Source organism: Stegostoma tigrinum, chromosome 25 (genome assembly GCF_030684315.1).
Source record: "Stegostoma tigrinum isolate sSteTig4 chromosome 25, sSteTig4.hap1, whole genome shotgun sequence".
Lineage (NCBI taxonomy): Eukaryota > Metazoa > Chordata > Chondrichthyes > Orectolobiformes > Stegostomatidae > Stegostoma > Stegostoma tigrinum.
The window spans coordinates 16527193-16554763 of record NC_081378.1 but is presented as its reverse complement, the minus strand read 5'-3'; the positions used below and the strand labels follow the sequence as shown (position 1 = coordinate 16554763).

At 44.8% G+C, this 27571-nt stretch overlaps 1 protein-coding gene across 1 annotated transcript; it reads right to left on the bottom strand.

Annotated features, from left to right (window-relative positions):
* Positions 1 to 9835: 9835 nt before the first annotated feature.
* On the bottom strand, positions 9836 to 25042 carry LOC125463227 (carboxypeptidase A1-like). Its single transcript, XM_048554213.2, has 11 exons — positions 24978 to 25042; positions 23934 to 24015; positions 23017 to 23151; positions 21882 to 21980; positions 21016 to 21117; positions 17980 to 18081; positions 16549 to 16659; positions 15455 to 15545; positions 14621 to 14820; positions 12313 to 12397; positions 9836 to 10204 (listed from the first exon to the last, which is right to left on the bottom strand). Exons 1-11 carry the CDS (start codon positions 25040 to 25042, stop codon positions 10020 to 10022), a joined length of 1257 nt encoding a protein of 418 aa, XP_048410170.1. The 3' UTR covers positions 9836 to 10019.
* Between the last annotated feature and the right edge of the window lie 2529 nt (positions 25043 to 27571).

Genomic DNA, 27571 nt, shown 5'->3' with positions numbered 1-27571 from the left:
GTGCTCCTAAGATATTGCTTGGCCTGCTGTGTTCATCCACCTCTATGCTTTATTATTAGAGTAGATATAGATATATTTGCTGATGATACCACAAAGTTCACTATTTGCAGCTCCTCAGGCACTGCAAGGAAGTATGCAGGAAGACCTAGACAAATTCAGGCTGATAAGTGGCAAGTAACATTCAAGCCATAGAATAAACAGAGAACAAAGAAAATTACAGCACAGGAACAGGCCCTTCAGCCCTCCAAGCCTGTGCCGATCGAGATCCTCTGTCTAAACCTGTCATGTATTTTCTAAGGGTCTGTATCCCTTTGCTCCCTGCCCATCCATGTACTTGTCCAGATACATCTTAAAAGACACTATCGTGTCTGCGTCTACCACCTCCGCTGGCAACGCGTACCAGACACCCACCACCCTCTGCGTAAAGAACTTTCCACACATATCTCCCTCGTACTTTCCTCCTCTCACTTTGAACTCATGACCTCTAGTAATTGAGTCCCCCACTCTGGGAAAAAGATTCTTGCTATCCACCTTGTCTATACCCCTCATGATTTTGTAGACCTCAATCAGGTCCCCCCTCAATCTCTGTCTTTCTAATGAAAATTATCCTAATCTCCTCAATCTTTCTTCATAGCTAGCACCCTCCATACCAGGCAACATCCTGGTGAACGCCCTCTGCACCCTCTTCAAAGCATTCACATCCTTTTGGTAACGTGGCAACCAGAACTGTACGCAGTACTCTAAACGTGGCCAAACCAAAGTCCTATACAACTGTAACATGACCTGCCAACTCTTGTACTCAATACCCCGTCCGATGAAGGAAAGCATGCCGTATGTCTTCTTGACCACTCTATTGACCTGTGTTGCCATCTTCAGGGAACAATGGACTGAACATCCAGAGCTCTCTGAACATCAATTTTCCCCAGGGCTTTTCCATTTACTGTATAGTTTGCTCTTGAATTAGATCTTCCAAAATGCATCATCTCGCATTTGCCTGGATTGAACTCCATCTGTCATTTATCTGCCCAACTCTCCAATCTATCGATATTCTGCTGTAATCTCTGACAGTTCCCTTCACTATCTGCTACTCCACCAATCTTCGTGTCATCTGCAAACTTGCTAATCAGACCACCTATACCTTCCTCCAAATCATTTATGTATATCACAAATAACAGTGGTCCCAGCACAGATCCCTGTGGAACACCACTGGTCACAGGTCTCCAATTTGAGAAACTCCCTTCTACTACTACTCTCCGCCTCCTGTTGCCCAGCCAGTTTTCATCCATCTAGCTAGCATACCCTGGACGCCATGCGACTTCACTTTCTCCATCAGAATAACCATCTCCAACAGGAAAGAATCTAACATCTCCCTGTGCTGTTCTGTAGCATTACTATTGTTGAGTTTCCCCACCATCAAAATCCTGAGGCTACCATTGAGCAAGAGATTATCTGGGCCAGCCACGTAAGTATTGTCATAAATACAGCACAGAAGAAGACCCTTCAACCCTTTGAGTTTGCGTTGATCAAAAACGACCACCTAATCTAATCCTATCTTCCAGCATTTGGCTCATAACTCTAATTTTATGTCAATGAATCGTGCAGAATATTGTGTGACCTTGTTTAGTGTATCCTGAATGTTTTCACTGATCAAGGCCCTGACCCAGGGAGAAACTGCACCCTTTGCTATTTCATGTTTCATGTTTTGTCTTCAAAAAGGAATTAATCAACAAGTTAATCATTAAGAATAAGGCATGGACTCTCAATAGTTATGGCTTATCCTAACACTTGCATTTATATAAGGGAGACAGGACCTTGCAGATTCTTCGCGTACAGGGATGTGTATCCTAGTGAATTAGGTGTTTTGTGCACCCTCAGGAGAAGAGTTAGGGAAACAAACAGTTTCCTTGGAAACCTCCCCCCTCAACTTCCTTCTAAGAGGAGGATCAGGTGAGAGGAGGTAATTGGATCAGGGGGAGGTTTACCTGGAGAAGACATATGCCGTTAAGGGCTGGCCCTGTGCCGTTAGGTCTGTTGTCATTCTATGTTAGGCACCCTGCCCCTTGTAGCATAGGGCATATGAATGACAAACGTATTGCCCCACACTCGACCTCATTCTGCTGATTAGCAGCGCCTTTTCAGCTTTCACAGAGAAATTTATCCCAGATCCAACAACATAGGGAATGAGCAACTAACTCAATTCAAGACATGACATATTATGGTCAGCTGGGCATTGCCAGAGATCCTGACAGGTTATTAATGAGGCGACAGCAAAATACCACGAATGCTGGAAATCTGAAATAAAAGCATAGAGTCAGCAGGAGTTCTGAGGAAGGGTCTTTTGATCCGAAACGTTAACCCTGATATCTCTTCACAGACGCTGTCTGACTTACTCAGATTTCCTGTTTTAGTTGCGCATGAAGTCAGCAGGTCTGGCCGCATCTGTAGAGAGAGACAATTAATCTTCGAGTCCAGTGTGATCCTCCTTCGAGATTGAGGACACCAATGAGGCTATTTAAGTCTCAAATGCAACAACTTGCATTTTACAGCGCCCATTACCCTCCCTGCAATATTATATCCCCGAGGTACCCACCTGTGGACATACATTCAGACAATTGTCAGCGAAAATCTGTGAATATAGAGCCTTCCTGAAAGAGTTTCTAAGGAGACGGACTGTCAACAATCAGTTTCAAACTCTCTCCAGGCGGAGTTTGTTACTGCGGCTCTGACTGAGACTGCAGGCGGGTGAGTGACCTCTCAGCGGCCGGAACACACACACACAGAGGCAGCTAAGTCTCTCTGCGGCTGGAGCCCGCTCCCTGTCCGAGCCCGGCAGTCAACTGCGCTCCTTGTCCCGCAGGTTCGACCCAGTACAATCGGAGGCTGGTCGGAGACGGAACCCTGGACACTAACACCACCGCGTCGTGAGGCACTTTCAGTAAGTGGCTCATACCCAGGCAATTGTCCCCTTAGGCAGACAGAACTGAGTGATCGAGAACGTCAGTGTCCAAAGAAATCGCAAGTAAAGGCAATGACAATATAGTCCTCATTTGGAACTGTATGGGACAGGTTCCCTCTCGCCTAAGGGATCTTAAGTTGGGAGCATGGATATAAGATAGTCATTGCCGAATCTATTAGAACTCAAGAGAGTGGTTAGAATGTGAAATTTAGTACCACGCGATGTAGTTATGGCCAGATGGATTTTGGGTGGGGGGTGTAGCTAGATGAACTCATTAAGGAGAAAGGGATAGAAGGAATCGTTGATGGGGTTAGGTGATGTAGCTGGCATAGGCTAGAACATAAATGTGGAGTTTTTAACCATTCATGGGATGTGAGTTTCACTGGCTAGGCCAGGATTTATTAGTCATCCTTAATTGCCCCTGAGAAAGTATCACCTTGAACCGCTGCAGTTCCACAGGTCTTGAGACTTCTGTTGTTGTTTGGCAGGAAATTCCAAAATTTTGACACTGCAAGGGACAACATAATTCCAAATAAAATGGTGTGTGGCTTAGCAGGGAACTTGGACGTGGTGTTGTTACATAGGAACAGATGTAGAGGCCATTCATCCCCTCTAATCTGTTCCACCATTCAATGAGATTATGGCTGATCTATGACCTTACTCCAAGGACCTGCCTTTTGTCCCTGTCCCTTAATACTTTGCTGAACAAAAATGTAGTAATCTCAGGTTTAAAATTGACAACTGTCACTGCATTTGTGGAAGATAAATCCAAACCTCTATAATCCTTTGTGTGTACAAGTGCTCCCTAACACCTCTAATTCCCAGACTCTTGCATGCATTGTGTTTGAGAGCTGGCAGGTTTGGAAGCTGCTGTTAGTGGAGCCTTAATAAACTTCTGCAGTGCATCTTGTAGATAGTGTACACTTCTGCTGGCACACATCAGTAATGGAGGAAGTGAAAATTGAAGGTCACCATGGGGATCCCATTCAAGTGGGCTGCTTTGTCCTGGAAAGTGTCAAGTTTCCTGAGTGTTGTTGGAACTGCACTCTTCCGGGCAAGCGGCAAGCTTTCCATCCTGAAATGTGTCTTGTAGATACCAGGCAGGCTTTGGGACTCCAGAGGTGGGCTTCTCGTCGCAGGATGCTTAGCTTCTGATCTGATGTTGTACTCACTGCATTTGACTGGTCCAATTAAGTTTTTGGCACAATGTAACAATTGAAAATAAAAGGCTGTGGGACAGTAGGAGTTGACGTATCACAGTGAGGGCAATGTACTGACCAAATCTGATGGTGTTGGATAGCAGCTTTTTAAATGAGCTGAAGCTGAAGGTGGATGGGAGTAGCAGGCTCACCTGGAGGCCACTGGAGTGATAGGGTCCAAAATTGTCACAGCAGAAGAGCTGAAGTAAAGGAGATGATCAAGAAACAAGCTGTTGATGTAATGTCAGTTATGGATATACTGGGTTTTTTACTCTCTGTGGATGGTTACTGCTCCTGTCCAATTGCTTTTTCCTCTAGGAGATGGCTGCCATTGAACAACACTGAGAAGATACTCCCCTTGAGAGCCATACAATTTTGCGATGGTACAGTATTCGATCATCTTTTCTGTTTTGAAGGTGTTTACACTTTGACAGAGGCAAGCTTTGCCCATCAGTTTCTTTCCTACTGTGGCTTTAATTCCTGTCTCTGTATGGGGCGAGAAAGGTCTGCTGGACCAAGGTCTGCCCTGTCTTTGAGTAACTGGTAGGATACAGATTAATTGACAACTTCCTTTCCCTATCTCCTTCTTCCAAATTTCCCAGTGGAGTGGAGCCATAGGCATCCAGGGCATCTCGTGCTAACCTTGTGGGGGTTGTTGAACAGGGTGAGCATGGGGAGGGCAGGAGCAGCTCAGGATGTTGGTACAGTGCCATGACCCTACCAGTTTCTGTTAGGTGTGGCTGTGCTCATCAGTAGACGCTTTCCACAGCAAGTACCCGCTTGGTTCAAATGAAACAGAGCTTGTCCATTTCTGTTGCAGCCTGCCAAAAGCAAAAAGGAGAAAGGACAAGCCAAGGCCAAGAAGGGGAAGGGCGGCAAGAAGAAGAACAAAAAGAACAAGAAGGATAAAGGTTCCAAAGCTGAAACTGAAATTGACATTTTGAGCCCAGCAGCCATGTTTAACCTGTATTACATCTCTCACAATGCCCCTGACAGCCTGGCTTTCCGAGGCTTCTCCTGGCCTGGTGGTCAGAAAAAGAAAAGACGAAAGTGAATTGGCAAAATAAATTGAAAAAGACAAACCCAGTGAAGTCAATATTGAATGTTTTAATATGTTACAAATGGGAGCAAAAACTCCCTCTGAGTCTAGCTGAACCTTGAGGGAACATTTACCTCAAATTAGCTCAACTGAAGGCAGGCAAGGGACAGACACATTGGCCCCGGGTGCTAGGGACAGACATGCTGGCCCCGGGTGATAGGGACAGATACATTGGCCCCGTGTGTTAGGGACAGACACATTGGCCCCGGTGATAGGGACAGATACACTGGCCCCAGGTGATAGGGACAGATACATTGGACCCGGGTGCTAGGGACAGATACATTGGTCCCGGGTGCTAGGGACAGATACATTGGTCCCGGGTGATAGGGACAGATATATTGGCCCCGGGTGCTAGGGACAGATACATTGGCCCCGGGTGCTAGGGACAGACACATTGACCGCGGATGCTACGGACAGACACATTAGCCCCGGGTGCTAGGGACAGACACATTGGCCCCGGGTGCTAGGGACAGACACGTTGGCCCTGGGTGCTAGGGACACATACATTGGCCCTGGGTGATAGGAGCAGACACATTGACTCTGGGTGCTAGGGACAGACACACTGGCCCTGGGTGATAGGGACAGATACATTGGTCCCGGGTGCTAGTTAGTGTTTTGGCAAGCTGGTGAAAACCAAAGAGGAAGGAAGGGTTGTGATAGACAAGGTGTTTAAACAAAATGAATGGACAGGTGATCAGAGATTATGGGAACTGCAGATGCTAGAGGATCCAAGATAACAAAATGTGAAGCTGGATGAACACAGCAGGCCAAGCAGTATCTTAGGAGCACAAAAGCTGACATTTTGGGCCTAGATCCTTCATCAGGGTCACCCTGTCTGATGAAGGGTCTAGATCCGAAACATCAGCTTTTGTGCTCCTGAGATGCTGAATGTACAGGTGATTGTATTTTGTCGGTAAACCAGTATAAAAGGATGTACACGTGGCTGCGCTAAACTGTTGGAATGCTGTTAACAAGGCACCAACTGTCCAAATAGTTGAAATGATTCAAAGCATTAGTAACTGAACAAGGGCGTTCTCCTGGTGCCACGGCCAACATTCCTCCCTCTACCAAAACCCTCCTCATACTAAAATGATCTATTGTGTTTAAATGTGATGTCAATTGCTCAGTATTTTTGGCCAGGAGTTGGTCATTAGCTGCCCTTTCATCAGGGTGGCTGTGACATCGAGGACTATCAAAACAAAGGGTACACGGAAGTAATGAACATCAGCTCGCGAGGTATATTCAGTTTCAGCAAACAAATCCTGACCCTGTAATTAAGGAGTTCCGAATGATCAGGATGTTGTTAAATTAAATTGAAAATCCTGCATTTCTGAAATATAACCTTGGATTTAAGGAATATTTTATTCAAGGCTCTCCTTGCTAGCCCCCCGCAGCCTGTTTTTAATTCAATTTTTCCTTTCTCCCTTCTTCCATCAAGCTTTCAACTCCCTCCTGGATACGCTTCCACACTCACTAGTCACTATCTTCCAGCTCTTCAAGAGTTCGAGCATGAAGTGTCCACGGGCTATTTTACAATGGAATCATTATAGTCATGGCCAAGCCTTCACTTGCTCTACATAACTCATCAGGTTTGGGGTTAGTGATGTCTGAACAATGATCAGGGCCAGGAGGTCTAATCAGTCCTCCCAGGACCTCTGTAATGCTACCAACTCTAACCTACTGGAGAGCTCAGTGCAGACCATAGCTTGAAGCTAACATTTTATTCCCACACATGTGACTCCGTAATATAATAACATTTAACTTTCCTAATTTAAGGGCAAATATCGAGCCAAAATTTTCAGTCTGCTAACAGCATCAGGAACTTGCATTTATTTAGTTCTTTTAATTCAGGAAAATTACCCAAGAAGCGCAGTCAGCAAAATGTGAGGGTGGAGATAAAGGAAGAGATATTAGGAAGGATACACAAAATCTTGATCAAAGAGATGGAGTTTAAGGAGGATCTTAAAGGGCAAGAGTGAGAAACACAGTTGCTTAGGAGACATTTAGGCTTATGTATTGTAATTTTGAGAGATTGCAGTATTTTCAGAGGTGCTCCCTTTCAAATGAAACATTTAGGTCTCAGAATTTTTGCCTCTGGGTTAAACTGAGGCCTAATCCAGCAGTTTAACTTAATGTAAATGCTGCTATACCATTATTTGAAGCACAGGACAGCTTCTCAAGTGTCCTCATTGTCATTAACCCTCAAATAATACCCGCAAAACAGATTAACGGGTCTCTTGTTATGTTATTTGCTTTGCTGTATGCCAGTTATCTGCCACATTGATGCACAAAATAACAGCAACTGCATCTCAAAAGAAAGGACGTGCTTGGGACATGGGCATTGCTGGCTGGGCCAGAATTTATTGTCCATCTCTGGTTGGCATTAAAAAGATGATGGTGAGCCACCTTCTCAAACTGCTGCAGTCCACCTGCTGTGGGTTGACCCACACCGCCCTTAGGGTGGGAATTACAGGATTTTTACCCAGTGACAGTGAAGAAATGGCAATATATGTCTAAGTTGATGAGTGGCTTAGAGGAGAGCTTGTAAGTGGTGGTGTTCCCATGTATCTGTGTCCTTGTCCTTCTAGATAGAAGTGTTCACAGGTTTGGAAGAATCTTTGTCCAAGGATCCTTAGGGAATTTCTGCAGTGCCTAGGAGTAACCGGAAGGCAAAGTACTGGGCTAATGGTAAGATTCTTAGTAGTGTAGATGAGCAGAGAGATCTTGGTGTCCATGTACACAGATCCTTGAAAGTTGCCACCCAGGTTGACAGGGCTGTTAAGAAGGCATACAGTGTTTTAGCTTTTATTAATAGAGGGATCAAGTTCCGGAATCAAGAGGTTATGGTGAAGCTGTACAAAACTCTGGTGCGGCCACAGTTGGAGTATAGTGTACAGTTCTGGTCACTGCATTATAAGGAGGATGTGGAAGCTTTGGAAAGGGTGCAGAGGAGATTTACTAGGATGTTGCCTGGTATGGAGGGAAGGTCTTACGAGGAAAGGCTGAGGGACTTGAGGCTGTTTTCATTAGAAAGAAGAAGGTTGAGAGGTGACTTAATTGGAACTTATAAAATAATCAGAGGGTTAGATAGGGTGGATAGGGAGAGCCTTTTTCCTAGGATGGTGACGGTGAGCGCGAGGGAGCATAGCTTTAAATTGAGGGGTGAAAGATATAGGACAGATGTTAGAGGTAGTTTCTTTACTCACAGAGTAGTAAGGGAATGGAATGCTTTGCCTGCAGTGGTGGTAGATTCGCAACTTTAGGTACATTTACTTCGTCATTGGATAATCATATGCACGTACATGGAATAGTGTAGGTTAGATGGGCTTGAGATCGGTATGACAGGTCGGCACAACATCGAGGGCCGAAGGGCCTGTACTGTGCTGTAATGTTCTATGTTCTGTGTTCTCTTGTAGATAGTACACACTGCTGCGACTGAGTTTCAGTGGAGGGAGTGAATGCTTGTGGATGTGGTGTCTGGATCTGTTTTGACCTGGATGGTGTCAAGCTTCCTGAGTGTTGGAGCTGCACCCATCCAAGCATGGGGAATCAGGAGGTGTGTTACTCGCTGCTGTATTCCTAGCCACTGACCGGCTTGTAGCCTCTGTGTTTATGCGATGTGTTCAGTTGAGCTTTTGATCAATGATAACTCCCAGGATGTTGGTAGTGGGGAATTCAGTGACGGTAACACCATTGAATGTCAAGGGATGGTGGTTAGATTGGCTCTTATTGGAGGTAGTTATAGCCTGGCGTTTACATGGTGCAAATATTACTTACCATTTGTCAACCCAGCTTGGACATTGTCCAAATTGTGTTGCATTCGAACGTGGACTGCTTCAATATCCGGGGAGTCACAAATGGTGCTGAGCACTGTGCAATCATCAGCGAACATCTCCATTTCTGACCTTATGATAGAGGGAAGGTCATTGATGAAGCAGCTGTATCTCACAATCTCAGAGCTTCCCAAAACATTTCAACACTAATTAAGTATCTTCGAACCACAGGTAAGCTATATGCATCAAAGGCCCAATAACCTGATTTGGTTGAGAGATAAAAAAAATTACTAGGACACCAGTTGAACTTCCTACTGTTCTTTGAGCACAGACCTTCCATAGCCACCTGGGAGGGCAGGTGAGGCCTTGGCTTAATCTGAATGATACTGCCTCAGATAATGTAGCACTCCCTCAACACTATGCCAGAATGTTGCTTTGGACCATTCCCAACATTCCTGGACCGGAACTGGAAGAGTATTTCATTGGTTCTGACGTGCTTTGGGGTTTTCTGAGTGTGAGAATTGTTACAAAAAGACAAGTTAACTTTATTTTTAATGATTGGAGAAGGATTATCTGTGCTCAGGGGAAGAGTGTTGAAAGATTTGTGAAGGGTTTGCTGAGTTTAAACAACTACCACCCAATAATATGGGTAAGCACAGAATCGCATTCCTCTGCCATCCAGGACCGTTTTGCATCTATTTGTTTCTCTTTGCAATAAGAAAAATTTCAACACCAGTCAGAAGGATTGAATTCCAGATATCAGCCATAATTGCCCATTTCTGACTTTTATATTTTTGATTGTGGGATTTTGTTGCTCATTCAGTTACCTGATGCTGCATGTCGGAAATACAAGTAAGACAGAGGCAGCTCAGTGGAAGTGGTTGCAAATTACAATGTTTGACAAGAATGAATGATCATTGAAGGACAAGTCTATCCACAATCCGAGCTCTGTGTCATCCTGAATTCTTTGGTGTCACCAATTGGAATAAAGATCATGAGCGGTCATTAACATAACTCATGATCGTCTTCATCGCCAACCAAGTCTCCTCAGCGGTTGGGACAATCTGATTGGATGGTAGCAAGAAACCATAGCGACCTGTGTCACGGAGTTCAAAGGCGAAGGAAAACGTGATGCCTTGGTTGTATGTCCAGTCAATACTGCCCCCACTGGCTTGGTCTGAAATCGAAACAGGGAGAGTAAGAAAAACAATTCGGCCCCAGAGTGTTTTATAATCTATTCATGCACCTTGCCTCAGAGAAAGTAAGATTTGCAACTCTACAGCACCATTCACAACCTCAGGAGAACCATTTTACAGCCAGCTAAGTGATTTTTGAATGCAGTGACTATTACAAAGAAGGAAAATCAGCAGATAATTTCCATGCTGTCACAAACGGCAATGATAAACAACCAGATACTTTGTTCTAAAAACAATAAAAGGCTGGAAATCACAGCAGGTCAGGCAGCACCTGGGGAGTGAGAGTGAGTGAGAGAGAGAGAGCAAGCTAATGTTTTGAGTCCAGATACCTTTCATCAGTCACTTGCTGACTCTATGAACGCTCTCTGACGTGCTGTGATTTCTTGTTTTTGTTTCCAGTACAGATTCCAGCGTCTAGAAACATGGAAGATAGGAGCAGCAGGAGGACAGTTGGCCCTTCGACCTGCTCCACCATTCTTCACGATCACAGCTGATTGTCCAACTCAGTAGCCCAATCCTGATTTCTTCCCATAACCTTTGATCCCATTTGCCCCAAGTGCTATATCTAGTCGCCTCTTGAATACATACAATGTTTTCACATCAACTACTTCCTGTGGTAATGAATTCCACAGACTCACCACTCTCTGGGCAAAGAAGTATCTCCTCATCTCGATCCTAAATCCTTGAGTCCCGAATCCTCATGCTGTGACTCCTGGTCTGACACACCCACCATCAGCACCTCCCTGCATCTATTTTGTCCAGTCCTGTTAGAATTTTACAAGTCTCTATGAGATCTCCCCTCATTTGTCTGAACTCCAGAGAAAGCAATCCCAACCTGGTCAATCTCTACTCATATGTCAGACCAGCCATCCCTAGTATCAGCCTGGTAAACCTTCGCTGCACACCCTCAAGAGCAAGAGCATCCTTCCTCAGAAAGAGAGACCAAAGCTGCACACACTATTCTAGGTGTGGTCTTGCCATGGCCCTGTACAACTGCAACAACACATCCCTGCTCCTGTACTCAAAACCTCTCACTGTGAAGGCAACATAGCATTTACCTTCTTTACCGCCTGCTGCACCTACATGCTTATGTTCAGCAACAGGTGCACAAGGACACCCAGGTCCTGCTGCACATTCCCTTCTCCCAATTTACAGCCATTCAGGTAGTAATCAATCCTTTTGTTTTTCCTTCCAAAGTGAATAACCTCACTTTTATCCACATTCTACTGCATCTTCCATTGATTTGCCCACTCACCCAACCTGCCCAGATCCTGGTAGAGGATCTCTGCATTCTCGTCACAGTTCACCCTCCCACCCAAATCGGTATCATCTGCAAACTTGGACATATTACATTTTGTTCCCTCATCCAAATAATTAACATATATTGTGAATAGCTGGGGTCCCCGCACCAATACCCCACTAGTTACTGCCTGCCAATTTGAAAAGGACCTGTTAATTCCTACTCTCTGTTTTCTCTCTGCCAACCAGTTTCTTATCCATCGCAATACACTTCCTCCAATCCCATGCGCTTTAATCTTGCACATTAATCTCATCTGTGGGCCTTTGTCAAACACTTTCTTAAAGTCCAGATATACTACATCAACTAACTCTCCCATCAACTCTACTAGTTGCATCTTCATAGAATTCCAACAAATTTGTCAAGCATGATTTCCCCCTCATAAATCCATCCTGACTCTGTCTGATCCTGCCATTGCTTTCTAAATGCTATGCTATATAACCCTTGACAATGGATTTCTACAGTAATTTGCTCCTACAAATATTTTATTTTATTGTTGTTAATTGAGGAATAGATATTGGCCAGGACAGACAGGCTCCTGGTCTTTCAAAACACTGCTATGAAATCCTTCATGACCACCCGAAGGGGTCTCCTGGGCTTCAGCTGAAAGTTGGTACCTATGACACTGCAGTACTCCCTCAGTACTGCACTGGAGTCGCTGTCTAAATCATGTTCTTAATTCTCCAGGACTTGAACTGTTAACTTTCTGGGCTCAGGGGCAAGTGTGTTACAGATTCAGACAAGGCTGATCCTAAAGAAAGAGAAGTTATGGAATGCTGTTATTGTACTTACATATTGCTTCACAGATAGACCCGATCCTATAGCGTGTTCCATACAGTGTGGCTAAAGAGCGGACCGCAGATGTAGCAAGTGCGTCCTGCAGGGAGAAAACAGAGTCGACTGATTTAACTTATCACATTACCTGCATCCCTTAATCTGTTCTGGAACACCAACTATAGAAAATGGGAATGGAGGCAGAAAAGCTCACTCAGTTTCTGGGTCATTGAACCCACTCAAACATTCATCTCTTCCCATGACTTGTCCCACCATTTATTGGGACACATTTTCATTATTAGTCAATAACAGAATACTGTGTGTCTCTAGCAACGTGAGAATTTATTTCCTATCCATATTACAGCTAAGTAGTTCTCCAGGCTATTTCAGAATGTCACCCACATCATTGTGGGTCAGGAGTCACATTTGGCCAACAGAGTACATTTCCTGAGGCATATTTTTGAATTAGATAGGTCTGTACAATAATTGGAGATAACAAAGTCTGGAGCTGGATGAACACAGCAGGCCAAGCAGCATCTCAGGAGCACAAAAGCTGACGTTTCGGGCCTAGACCCTTCATCAGAGAGGGGGATGGGGAGAGGGAACTGGAATAAATAGGGAGAGAGGGGGGAGGCGGACCGAAGATGGAGAGAAAAGAAGATAGGTGGAGAGGAGAGTATAGGTGGGGAGGTAGGGAGGGGATAGGTCAGTCCAGGGAAGACGGACAGGTCAAGGAGGTGGGATGAGGTTAGTAGGTAGGAAATGGAGGTGCGGCTTGAGGTGGGAGGAAGGGATGGGTGAGAGGAAGAACAGGTTAGGGAGGCAGAGACAGGTTGGGCAGGTTTTAGGATGCAGTGGGGGAAGGGGAGATTTTGAAGCTGGTGAAATCTCCCCTTCTCCCACCGCATCCCACAACCAGCCCAGTTCATCCCCTCCCCCCACTGCATCACACAACCAGCCCAGCTCTTCCCCTCCCCCCACTGCATCCCAGAACCAGCCCAGCCTGTCTCTGCCTCCCTAACCTGTTCTTCCACTCACCCATCCCTGCCTCCCATCTCAAGCCGCACCTCCATTTCCTACCTACTAACCTCATTCCCACCTCCTTGACCTGTCAGTCTTCCCTGGACTGACCTATCCCCTCCCTACCTCCCCACCTATCTTCTTCTTTCTCCATCTTCGGTCCACCTCCCCCTCTCTCCCTATTTATTCCAGTTCCCTCTCCCCATCCCCCTCTCTGATGAAGGGTCTTGGCCCGAAACGTCAACTTTTGTGCTCCTGAGATGCTGCTTGGCCTGCTGTGTTCATCCAGCTTCATACTTTATTATCTTGGATTCTCCAGCATCTGCAGTTCCCATTATCTCTGTACAATAATTGGGTATTTTTGTCGTCACTATCACTAATACTAGCTTTTTAAATTTTATTCCAGAGTTTTTTTTGACTTTTAAGTTCCCTACTGGCAATGGAGAGATTTGAACTCAAGCCTCTAGATTATTAGTCCAATAAAGTAACCATTGTGGTACCATTACCAGCCACACAAACTCTTCACATCCATGTGCAGTCCACTGTATCATAAGGTCTACCTTGCCATTGTTCCTGAGGATCATAAGCCTTCTCTGTCATTAGAGCAAGAAGGCTGCTGGTGGTTTAACATGAGGGTCACCTGAGAGGTTAGATTGGAGAGTCCTTTATAGTAACCTCAACCAGTGCAGGAATTGAACGCACACTCTGCATCACAAACCAGTGTCCAGTCAACTGAGCCATCTAACCACAGCTATTAAAACCTTTCCTAAAGTTTTGTAAAAGTTGTTCCGGCTGCTAAATTGTAAAAGAGAAATTAATGAATTGCATGGAATCCCAAAGTACTTTACAGCTGATTATTTACTCTTTGAAATGCATTGTATTGTGAAGAACAGGGCAGACAATTTGTGTACAGCACATTCCCAACTAAAGAGCGATGTGGATCTGGGATCAAGTGGAGCATTCAGGATAATGACCTTGCATCAGACATCTGAAATTTAAGCTTTATTTTTGTCTCTGCAGATGCTGCCTCACCTGCTGAGCTTTTCCAACATTTTCTGCTTTTATACCTAAAGAATTTCTTACTCTCCTTCAAAAAGCACTATGGAATATTCCCAGACCTTAACATCTCAAATGAAGGACACTTCCACCAGCACTCCATTGAGTAGCAATCTGGACAAGGGGGCGACAAAAAAGTGCTGGAGAAATTCAGCAGGTCTGGCAGCATCTGTAGAGAGAAAACAGAGTGAACGTTTCAAGTCCATTGACCTTTCATCAGAGAGAGAATGGAAACAGAGGTTTGACTTACCAGCTCCTGGTAATTAGCAGGGGGATCACATTTGTAGCCAAAGGGGAACATAAGGAGCTGGGAGTAACTGTGAATAGTGATAAAGCTCTTGATGTTTCTGTGGCTCTGCACAAAATTCACAATGGCCGCGACCTCACGTTCAGAGTTAGGATAGGGCCCATGGTACGTCTCCATGCATGGATTGCCGCTGGTTCCAGGTCCTGTCAAGTGAACAGCCACCATCATTTATATGAACATCTTAGTTCCTTAGTATTGCTCTCAGCTGCTCCTCTGCTGATAATTTTCAGACACTGGTACGTGCCACCATCTTGCCCTCATGACACTGATCTGTTATACCATCACAGGGGCATAAGTAACTAAGTTAGATCCTGTCTGTCCCTGAGATCTGTTTACTTCCAGCCATGGTTCTGCTGTGAAGTCTTGAAACCCATGTGGCCTTTGTCCAGTTGACTAGATCTCAGCCTCTATACTTTCAGGAACTGAATTCTGACTCCCAGTGATTTATCCTTTGAAAGTTACATCCTTCTCAGTCTAATCTTCCTCCAGCCACCACATAGTCTCTGTGTGTGTCTGTCGGGTGAGGGCAAGACTAGACTCAACAGTGATGCCTCCACTGGTCATATAGCTCTCTGGCACTCACTATCTGATGACCTCAGGCCCAGCCTTGAGTGGATTATCATCTTATTCTGGAGGATTTTAAATTTTTCTCGGAACCTGGCAGAGGTTTTTACCTTAAAACATATCTTCAAGGTAGTGTGCTGCTGATCGGATGGACAGAATTGTTGAGAAAGGAGAGTATGGAGCTAACAGAGGAAGAAAAAGTGTATCACACACCTCCAAAACCAGCATCAAAGTTCCTGTTGGCATCAACGCCGACGCATTTTCTTCCAGGACTTGTGGATCTGGTCTTACGCCACAATCTGTTCTGGAAAAAATCCATATTGTCGGAATGTTAGCATGTTGAATCAGACTTGACTGTTGCAATGGCTTCCTGGCTGGGTCCGTCATTTTACTCTTCATAACCTTACAATGATCCAAAATTCTGCTCTTCTTGTCTTAACTCATAAAATCCAATTCACCTGTACTTACTAGCCCCCACTTCTTCTGCAGGTCAAGTAATGTCTTGACTTTCAGATTTTCGTCCTTGATTTTAATTCCATCCAAGTATATTCCTAACTCTATAAGTTTCTCCAAGTGTCCCAACCCTTGAGATATCCGCCCTCTTTTGCTTCTGGTGACTGGAACATCCCTGATTTTAATTATTGCTGATTGTTGGCTACAACTTCAGCTACTTGGGTGACAAGCTCTGAAACTGCTTCCCCAAACCTCGCCCTCATCTCATTCCTCCTGTCAGAATCTTCTCTAAAACCCACAATCAAAAATTTTGGTCATCAGTCTAATAACACCTTCAACAATGGAGTCACATGTTGTTCAATGATGCTCCTATAAAGTACTTAGGGATTGTAATTTTAATACATTAAGAATATTATATAAATATCAGTTGTTTTAAGTGTCCCCATGAGATCAGAGCATTACAGCATTCTTGCAAGATCTGAAGAAAAAGAAGGAAATGCATTTTGTAGCACACTCATTTCCTTGAAATGTCTCAAAGCATTTTACAGCCAATTTAGTACCTCTAAAATGTGGTTTAAATGTAAAGGAGGCACACAAATGAGCAGTCAATTTGCCCACAGTAAGCTCCCACAAGCTGTAGCGTGATATGTGGTCAGAGCATTTGTATTTGTTGAACGTTGAGTCTGTTTACATCGCTGACAACTTAACATATTGCTTGGCCATAAGCAGGCCATCTCTTTTACATGAATAGCCAAAAGGAAGGAGCTCGGTTTGTGGTGAATATTCACACAGCCTAATCTAAGAGTTCAGCGATCTCACTGAGTGGCTCAGCTGGAAGAACCTGGAGCACTAACCGTGGTGTGGGTGTAAGCATAACCATCTGGGTTCACCACAATCTCCATGTAGATGTCCATTTTCCTCAGCAGTGATGTGACAAAGGGCTCCTGGCCGTAGTCACTACTGATCTGTCAGTGCAAGAGAGAATTTGGTCATGTAACAAATAATATTTGATCTCTACTATTTTCCTCAGTGTTCAGTTTCTGCCAGTAGCTCCACATTATTCAAAAACCCAACTTTTTTTATTCATTCGTGGGATGAGGGTGTTGCTAGCTAGGTCAGCATTTACTGCCCCTCCCTAATCCCCAGAGGGCAGTTAAGAGTCAACCATATTGCTGAGGGTCTGGAGTCACATGTAGGCCAGACCAAGTAAGGATGGCAAATTTCCATCCCTAAAGAAATTAGCGAACCAGATGGGTCTATTCCTGACAATCAGCAATGGATTCATGGTTGTCTTAAATCCAGATTATCTGCCATGGTCACATTTGAACCCAAGTCCCAACATATTACCTGGGTTTCTGGATTAACAGCCCAGTGCTAATACCACTGGGTCATCCTCTACCCTGTGTGTAAAACTCAGTATCACACCCCAGGCTGTAGGAACACCTCCCACCCTACACCCTGAGGAATCCGCAATGCCTTCCAGCATAAGGAGAATGCTGCCAATAGAATTTGACCTGCCTTTTGACAGTGTTTGGGTGATGGAGGAGAAATAAGAGTCCATGTGGAAGAGAAAAGCACATTAACTGAGTGAAACTGATAAAGCCAGTTCGAGTAAAAGAGAGAAAGAGCGGGGAGATTGAAATTTGACCAGGGAAGGATCATGTGGAGTTGGAGAATGAGGCAGAACAAGACAAAGCTGGTAAGTGAGAAAGAGAGTAAAGTGAAAGAGATAGAAACAAAGCAAGACACAATTGAAGAGGCAGAATGTGTGAGACAGACTAGAACAAAGAAAAATGTGGTGCAATGGAAAATAATTAATAAAGGGAAACAGTGCGAGATGGAGCAAGAAACAGAAAAACAGAGAGTGGGGAAACAGCTACCATGTCATCAGGATTAGTCAGTCACAGATTCGTGGAGTTGTGGAGTTTTTACAGCATGGAAAAAGGCCCTTTGGTCCATTGTGTCTGTGTAGGTCATCAATTATCTATCTCTTCCAGTCCCATTTTTCAGTCCTTGGCCTGTAGCCTTGGGTGTTATGATCTTTCAAGTGTTCATTTAAAATTTCTGAATTCCATCTACCAGGGTCCAGACAAAATCTGCCTCCCCACCCCAAACAATCTCCCTGCCTCTTCATCCCTTTCTGAATCTTCCCCACTACTATCACCCACCTCCAAGTGCCAAAGTCAGCAAATTAAGCACAGAGCGGCAGTGGATCCTGTATGACTCAGACTGATCTAACTGGATTCTGCCCCCATCCAGCAACTCTGCTAAGTGTATCGGTTTACCTTATTTGCCATCCAGATTGCACTAGCAGGTGACACCCATTCACGGGCGTGGATCCCACTGTCTATCCATATCGCTGGGCGTCCAGTCCCACCAGTGCTGAACTGTCAAAATGAATGGGAGATGGTTATGGGGAGAACGCAACCCTTTGCTGAGAAAAACATACATTCTCTCTTAGGAGTTGGGAGGCCTGTAGCATCATCTAGGGGGAAACATAGAGGAAACTGAGAGCAATGCCCGATACACAGTCCACCTGATTTTTCACTTGTTCACTCAAATGGACCAATACCAGGCACACAGTCGTCCCCTGATCAAATTTCTCCAGCAATGAGAAAACTTTGTTCCCATGGAAACACATCCTTTAATCATGGTGGATTTACCAGCAGATTCTCAACGTGCCACACACAATCCTGGTGAAGGCTTAACAAAAGGTGGTTTAATGGGATGGAATGGTAAAATCACCAGGAACTTGTCCAGGAGTTTGCAGCCTTACAGCCCTTGTCTGACTTGTTTAAATGTTTTTATCTGCCTTGGTCGTACACTGAGGATCAAGAAGTTAGGGTTAAATTATGCCAAAGAGAGAAATGCCTTCTTGTCTTTGTGAGAACTGAACAAATTCATTTAGATAATAAAATGTGAGGCTGGGTGAACACAGCAGGCCAAGCAGCATCTCAGGAGCACAAAAGCTGACGTTTCGGGCCTAGACCCTATATCAGAGAGGGGGATGGGGTGAGGGTTCTGGAATAAATAGGGAGAGAGGGGGAGGCGGACCAAAGATGGAGAGAAAAGAAGATAGGTGGAGAGAGTATAGGTGGGGAGGTAGGGAGGGGATAGGTCAGTCCAGGGAAGTCGGACAGGTCAAGGAGGTGGGATGAGGTTAGTAGGTAGATGGGGGTGCGGCTTGGGGTGGGAGGAAGGGATGGGTGAGAGGAAAAACCGGTTAGGGAGGCAGAGACAGGTTGGACTGGTGTTGGGATGCGGTGGGTGGAGGGGAAGAGCTGGGCTGGTTGTGTGGTGCAGTTGGGGGGAGGGGACGAACTGGGCTGGTTTTGGGATGCGGTGGGAGAAGGGGAGATTTTGAAGCTGGTGAAGCCCACATTGATACCATTGGGCTGCAGGGTTCCCAAGCGGAATATGAGTTGCTGTTCCTGCAACCTTTGGGTGGCATCATTGTGGCACTGCAAGAGGCCCATGATGGACATGTCATCTAAAGAATGGGAGGGGGAGTGGAAATGGTTTGCGACTGGGAGGTGCAGTTGTTTGTTACGAACTGAGCGGAGGTGTTCTGCAAAGCGGTCCCCAAGCCTCCGCTTGGTTTCCCCAATGTAGAGGAAGCCACACCGGGTACAGTGGATGCAGTATACCACATTGGCAGATGTGCAGGTGAACCTCTGCTTAATGTGGAATGTCATCTTGGGGCCTGGGATAGGGGTGAGGGAGGAGGTGTGGGAGCAAGTGTAGCATTTCCTGCGGTTGCAGGGGAAGGTGCCGGGTGTGGTAGGGTTGGAGGGCAGTGTGGAGCGAACAAGGGAGTCACGGAGAGAGTGGTCCCTCCAGAAAGCAGACAGGGGTGGGGATGGAAAAATGTCTTGGGTAGTGGGGTCGGATTGTAAATGGCGGAAGTGTCGGAGGATGATGCGTTGTATCCGGAGGTTGGTGGGGTGGTGTGTGAGAACGAGGGGGATCCTCTTTGGGCGGTTGTGGCGGGGGCGGGGTGTGAGGGATGTGTTGCGGGAAATATGGGAGACGCAGTCAAGGGCATTCTTGATCACTGTGGGGGTAAGTTGCGGTCCTTGAAGAACTTGGACATCTGGGATGTGCGGGAGTGGAATGTCTTATCGTGGGAGCAGATGCAGCGGAGGCGGAGGAATTGGGAATAGGGGATGGAATTTTTGCAGGAGGGTGGGTGGGAGGAGGTGTATTCTAGGTAGCTATGGGAGTCGGTGGGCTTGAAATGGACATCAGTTACAAGCTGGTTGCCTGAGATGGAGACTGAGAGGTCCAGGAAGGTGAGGGATGTGCTGGAGATGGCCCAGGTGAACTGAAGGTTGGGGTGGAAGGTGTTGGTGAAGTGGATGAACTGTTCAAGCTCCTCTGGGGAGCAAGAGGCGGCGCCGATACAGTCATCAATGTACCGGAGGAAGAGGTGGGGTTTGGGGCCTGTGTAGGTGCGGAAGAGGGACTGTTCCACGTAACCTACAAAGAGGCAGGCATAGCTGGGGCCCATGCGGGTGCCCATGGCCACCCCCTTAGTCTGTAGGAAGTGGGAGGAGTCAAAAGAGAAGTTGTTGAGGGTGAGGACGAGTTCGGCTAGGCGGATGACAGTGTCGGTGGAGGGGGACTGGTCGGGCCTGCGGGACAGGAAGAAGCGGAGGGCCTTGAGGCCATCTGCATCCCAAAACCAGTCCAACCTGTCTCTGCCTCCCTAACCTGTTCTTCCTCTCACCCATCCCTTCCTCCCACCCCAAGCCGCACCCCCATCTACCTACTAACCTCATCCCACCTCCTTGACCTGTCCGTCTTCCCTGGACTGAGCTATCCCCTCCCTACGTCCCCACCTATACTCTCTCCACCTATCTTCTTTTCTCTCCATCTTCGGTCCGCCTCCCCCTCTCTCCCTATTTATTCCAGAACCCTTACCCCATCCCCCTCTCTGATGAAGGGTCTAGGCCTGAAACGTCAGCTTTTGTGCTCCTGAGATGCTGCTGGGCCTGCTGTGTTCATCCAGCTTCACATTTTATTATCTTGGATTCTCCAGCATCTGCAGTTCCCATTATCTCAAATTCATTTAGATATTTGGGCCTTTGGACTCTGCTGGTTAACCTGGGTCATAGAACACTGACCTAGAGCTTGACTTGGGATGGTAGGGAGGCCAGTGATTGTTCTAATTCACACCAATTGTTTGAAGCTGCCCAAGGTCCCCGGAGATGGCAGCAAGAAAAAAAATGCAACTTTCAGCTCTGAATCCTGGCTAGATGTGAACACAGAGCCCAGCAGTGAGAGGACAGTGTACAATTGTCCCTCAGTCATTACCATACCTTTAATATGTAGAGTGGGCGACCTTCAAATGATGTCCCAATCTGCTGCTTCTGTACCAGTCCTGGAAATTCATTAGCAAGACTGTCCATCCAACTATAGATCTGGGTTAAAAGTTACAGGTTAATCAAAATAATGCAAACTAATGTGTAGAAGAACTGGAGAAGAGAGGTTGTGCAATAGGACAAGTGTTCAGTAAAAACTCCAGTCATGTTTCTTTTTAATCAACCCTGACCTGGGATGTTATGACATATCTCTGGAGCAGGTGGGGATGGAACCTAGGCTTCTTAGCTCAGAGACTATTACCACTATGCCAAGACCCTCCAAGTCATGGTTATAATCACTACCCAATCTCAGTAGTCCTGGACATACTCATTCACCAACCTAAGTAAATGATGATTCAGATCTGCCAGAAGTTTCCTAACCAACCTGCTCAGAGATGCTATTACACACTGCTGGAGCAGGTGGAATGTGAATTTAGGCCTTCTGGCTCAGAGGTAGGGACACTACCTCATCCCACAAAAGCCTTTAATTCAGATCTGTCATACCAGCTAAGGTAAATGGGTGCAGATATGTAATGAGAAGATTGTTAGGTGGGTTGCTGGAGATAACCCTATGAAAGGTCAGTGGACAACAGGAGTCTGAAAGACAGTTCTTTCCTTCTTGTTATCTCTGCCCTATCTCATGCTCTTATCAACAGTTTCTGCAAGGCATACTCACTGAGGAAGACAGAACCCAGCTGATGCTAGCATGATAAGTACTAGTTATAGCTTTACTGCCCATCCCCAACTCCTCCATGACAGTGCTGTCAGAGCACAGTACACAAATATGATGCAACTTTTCCCCATTGGAACCCCTGTGTACGTACCTCATCCAGAGTGTGGTATTTGCCATAGTTGAAGGAGGAAGTGGAACGTTCCTTCATGGTCATCTGCTCCAGTTCAGCTTTCTCATTGTCAATCATCACCTAAATGTAAGACGTGGCTTTATACAAAACCTTTTACATGCTCGGCACAGAAGAACACAAGAACTAGGAGCAGGAGCTGGCAATTCAGAACCTCACGCCTGCTCCAATGTTTAATATGATCATGGATGATCACAATTCAGCCTCAACCCCACTACCCATAACCCTTCAACCTGTTGCTAATTAAAAATCTGTCTATCTCCTCCTTAAATTTATTCAAGGTCACAGCATGGACCGCTCTCTGGAGTAGTGAATTCCACAGATTCAAAACTCTTTGAAAGAAGTAATTTCCCTGATCTCTGTTTTAAATCGAACTTTATCCTAAAACTTCTAGTTCTAGATTACCCCACAAGAGGAAATATCCTCTCTGTCTACTTTGACAATCCCCATTAGCATCTTTTCCACCTCAATTAAGTCTCTTCTCAATCTTCTAAATTCTACACAATATGGGCCTCAACCCTCAGATACTCACTACTACAAATTCACACACACTGATACACCCCTCCAGACAAACAAATCCTGTACACACACACCACTGCTGACACATACAAATGCTCCAGATACCTCCAAATAGCCACCACTACTCATATTTACAAACCCACTCATATGGCCAAACACACATTCCACGCATACACATTACAAATAAATTCACATATCCCAATCATACACATCCAAATTCACACAAACCTGTTTACATATACACACACCCCACATCATTCCAAATACCCTACTCCATATGCATGTCCTATACATGCACTCATAACCCCATGCACTGCCCCACTTGCATACCCTAATCATATCCATATACTCCATCCGCAAACACTCTATGTTCACACACAAGTCCCATGCAGTCACACCAACAGAAAGTTGAGTACATTTACAAATATTCTGAAACACATATAGTCCTCCACACACAGGTCTCACACAGAGCCACTTGCACAGATAAGTCCAGCAGGAGCCATAAAAATAAAACTATGAATTGGAAATGTGGCTAAAATTTAATTCCTTACTCTGGCCTAGTTTTGCTTTAGTGACATACCTGCAGGTCTTCAATCATCACTGAGTACTGAATATCATTGTACTCCAGAAACACTTTGAAGGACTGAAGACTGTTCTCTGGAACATGGACATCTATAATGCGGTCAGACTTGACGGGATAGCGCCAGATATCTAGCTGGAGTTGTAGAGGGAGAAGATAACAATTATGGTTATGTTTAACACATTGAAAATATACTTACAGTGCATGATAGGCTATGGTTGCATTTCCTTGAAACAACCTGTTAACTAGTGTGGCATCTGGTGTTGTCATTAGGTACAGGATTTTGTGTAAAAAATGTATGTTTCCACACAATGCCATAGTCCATTGTGATGCCTGGCTCCTTGGGTAATGTAAATAAAAGGCCTGACATCACTCGCTAATGAGAATCCCTGTTCCCTGTTCAAAGTGAGGCTGAAAAATCAGACTTATTTGCTCTCAGCATCAAGAATCTTCTCAATGCTGATCTCATGTGATTTTTCTCAACTTTCTTGACAATGTTCACATTGTTTGGAGGCTGGGAACATTCAGCCTGGTGTCATTTTTCGCTTGATAATGTATGTGTGAAGTCTTCAGGTGTTACTTCACTTTAAAGGGACTGTATAAAGAAATAAATGTTAATAATAGTTATTTTGTTATAAAGGAAAATCAAGATGAAAAGAGCTATTTTTTGAATTGCAACTGAAATTCACAATCAATTAGAATCGTTGTATATTTCAGCAGCTTATAGGTAGTTACAAAACCTAGCTAAGCCTCATTTGGAAGGCCGTCAAAAGAAAAGATTATCACTGTAGTATCACAACAATGGTGCCAACTGTAGACTATTGCACTACCTAGTTCTGTTAACTGATGGTGTTTCTATGTGTTTGAGGTTTGCTCGGTAGCTTATGTGGAGAGATTCAGTTTGGTTCTTGACTCACCTTGAGATGCTCCTTATCCTCCAAGGACATCACAAGGCTCACCTGTTTCTCATCTCTGGGTGTAAGCCGGAGGACCTGATCCCTGTAAGCAGGGCAAGTAGTCAGCATCAGAATCAACAACTGCAGTTCTTTTGGGGTTTTTTTTGGTCTGTATCAGGGTTTCCTTTTTCGGCACTGAGTTAATTACTCAAAATGTCTCAAAGCAAATTACACACTATTTTGCCCAATTGAACCTCATGCATGCGGGTAGGAGTGCAGATATTCCCAAAGTAGTTTCATAGACAGTTCCTTGAAGAGAGAGAGAAATGATCTCCACCACTTCATTTGGGCAACATTTGGTCTATGCCCCATAAGGTATAAGGTCAGTCTACAAATAGCTCCAGGTGAAGCTTTCATTTACCATGCATTAGTGAGGCTTCCGCCAGTTTAGTCATTAACAGTGCTACCCTTTTAATGTTAGCAACAATATCCACGGGTAACAGAATTGGAACAGAACAGAACTCTTGATTTCTATCATGGTGGTTACCATTAGATCCAATGCTGCAAGGGTTATGGGGATAAGGCAGGAACAGGATACCGATTGTGGATGATCAGCCATGATCATAATGAATGGTGGTGCTGGCTAGAAGGGCCGAATGGCCTGCTCCTGCACCTATTGTCTATTGTCTATAACCACTTTGGTATTAACTCGGAATGCGGTAACCCATTTCAGACTGTGATTAGCCATCAAAAGAATACTTCATCTAGATGATCCATATGTGAGTCTCAGTTACTGTTGGTCGGTTGTTTGGGCAAGGGAGGAATCACAAGCAAATCTAACATTCTTTGCCCATATGCGTATCTATACGGGTGATCTCGCAACCCTCCTCAACCCAGTCCCAAACTTGGGGCCACATATGTGAACAGTTGCATGGATGTCCACTCACAATCAGCAAATTCAGCAAAGGGTGCGGATCAATCTGGAAATTTTTAGTCTCACGCCACGTGTTCCTGATAAAGGTTTCACCATCTTTCTGTGCAATCAGTTGCAAGGCAGTAACTCACCCTTCAAACTCACTCTCAGCATAAACAGCCACCAGCAGAGACAGGAAAATGAAATGGGTTCTCATGGTGAAGCCTTGTGGAAAGGTGAAACATGCCAGGACTATTTAAAGAGTGAGAAATGCCAAGTGGATGACTCGAACCAAAGATTAATGACCAAGATTAATCAGCAGAATGGTGGAATATTTCCCACGCAAATTGAAGCTGTTTATACCAAAACCTTGTTTGTTTTTCCAGAAAACTCCTGATGGTTGTGAATAAAAACATATCCCTCTTCATATCTTGACAATGTACAAATAAATTGAAGTATGGAAGAACTGCGTATTAATGATTTCCAAATCAACCAAGTAATTCCATGCCATTTTCTTTCTGATGCTTACTTTTGGGGTTAGGGATGGTGAGTGAGAGGAAATGAACAGATAGTTTAGTAAGCTGGTGTGTTATTGCACTCTTCAGATCAATGTCAAAACCTGTTTCACATTAAGTGATCCAATTTCATCTTTAACAGTTTTCTTTTCAAGGAGAGGAAATAGTTTCTTAGTAACTCCTGCACAGAATTCCTTTATCATTGTAAATACCTCGATTCATCTCAATGGTTTTGCAATGAAACCCCTCTATACTTAACAGAATACAAATCAAGTTAATACATCTTGGCCTTATAATCCCTTAAACTATTGTGTTAATTTGCTGAATTTCCACTGCATTGACTCCAAGGCCAATTTATCCTTCTCGATGTGCAGTGCCCAAAACTGAATGCAATTCATCCACATAAGGCCTGAACAAGGTTCTGTGTAAGTGAAGCATCACGTTCTCACTGAAGTATCCCATTGTAACAATGATGTGGATGGCAGCAGGCTTACAAAGCAGCATCAACAGGCAGAGTGGGTGCGCAAAACTGCGATGAGTGGGGCTCAAGACAGGACATTTTGCACTCATCTGTTTTGGATCCAAGAAAGGCAAATTGTAAGATTTTCTTCATTAGAGAGACTGGAAACCATGTAGGATCAAATTTATTCAGGCATCTACGTACATTAATCACTAAAATCTGGTGCAAAAAGTAATCAAAAAGCTAATAACCTTGAACTTGCTCCCTTAAATGATCGTCTGTTCCAGGTAAATTGAAAGGTTTAAAATAAAGATTGATAAGTTTTTGTTATTAGAGGTTGTTCAGCAATGGTAGGTTAGTAGAATTGAAGTACTGAAGCTAAAGGGTTTCAGGTAAGGTCACCAAAATCCTATCAAACCGTAGGGTTACTGCTCTTTAGAGAGAAATGACTTGTGGGTGATTTAACCTGAAGATCACCATGCCTCTCGTGAGGGGATGAGTTGAGAAAGAGGATCCTTCATGCTAACAAAATCAGAAAAAAACTCAGCAGGTGTGGCTGTATCTGTGGAATAGAAGGGTCACTGGGCACTAAATGTTAAATCTGCTTTGTTTCCACAAATGCTGCCAGACCTGCTGAGTTTTTCCAACAGTGTCTGATCTTGTTTCTGATTTCCAGCATCAGCAGTTCTTTGGTTTTCCTTTCATGGTAACCTCAGACAGTGTGGGAATTGAACCCACTATGTCAGTATTACACTACCATGTTGGTATCACTCTGAACTGAATGGTTTCCTCCAGTTTACAGTGTTCCTATGATTAACTTTGGACAACCAAGGTCACCTTCTTCAGTTTCCTGTTTGATCCCTGCCATTAGAGGGTTTATCTCTTAAACCCCATTGACCTAATTTTTCTCAGGACTACTTGATGAGGTACCTGGTCAATTTCTTCCTCAGGTCATTACTCTCCTCTCTCTTTTATTGAGCTCTTGCATCTGTTATTGAATCAAAGCCATGATGAGGATTGAACTAAGAACAAGTGTTGGAAAGGCTCAAGGAACTAACAGCTGATAAATCAGCAGGATCTGATGGCCTACATGCTAAAGTTCTAACTGCAGATGCAGTGGATATGTTGACTATGATTTTCCAAATGTAATGCAGGAAAAACATATGGAATGCACCAAGGTTTTGGCTCAGTTATCCTTTATTCCAAAGGCACCAAATATATTAGCCCATTCATGGAAAAGCTAATTCTAAAGAAACAGACTCCTTACATTGGATGGAGACAAACAAAAAACTGCAGATGCTCGAAGCCAAGATAGGCAAGCAGGAGGCTGGAAGAACACAGCATGGCCAGGCAGCATCTGGAGGAGAGGAGCAGTGAACATTTTGAGTATTGCCAGTCCTGAAGAAGGGTAATACCCAAAATATTGACTGCTCCTTTCCTCCAGAAGCTACCTCACTTCCTCACAGTGGATGGCAGTTGTTCAACACTAGTGACAAACCATTCAGAACACAATCTTTGTCTTAAATCATCTGAGTATTGACACAATGACCTTGGAACAAAGGGGAGCAATCTCTAGTGAGGAAGAAGGCAGCAGCAGTGGGTGGGTCAAATGTGGTCGGTTCAAGGGTGGGTCCAAGGGGAAGTGGGTAATTCAAGGGTCAGGGAGTGGGTCAAGGGTCAGGAGATGGTCTAGAGATAAGTGGTGAGTCTCAGAGTCAGTGGGTGTGTCCAGGGAGCAGTGGGTGGGTGTAAGGGTCAGTGAGTGTGTCCA

Excerpts from the sequence above, each read along its gene's own strand:
- LOC125463227 (XM_048554213.2), bottom strand. The coding sequence starts at position 25,042 with ATGAGAACCCATTTCATTTTCCTGTCTCTGCTGGTGGCTGTTTATGCT. Across the intron at positions 23,152-23,933 it reads AGGATAAGGAGCATCTCAAG|CTAGATATCTGGCGCTATCC; the intron begins GTGAGTCAAGAA and ends CTACAACTCCAG. Across the intron at positions 14,821-15,454 it reads CTTTGATGCTGGTTTTGGAG|GACCTGGAACCAGCGGCAAT; the intron begins GTGTGTGATACA and ends TTCACTTGACAG.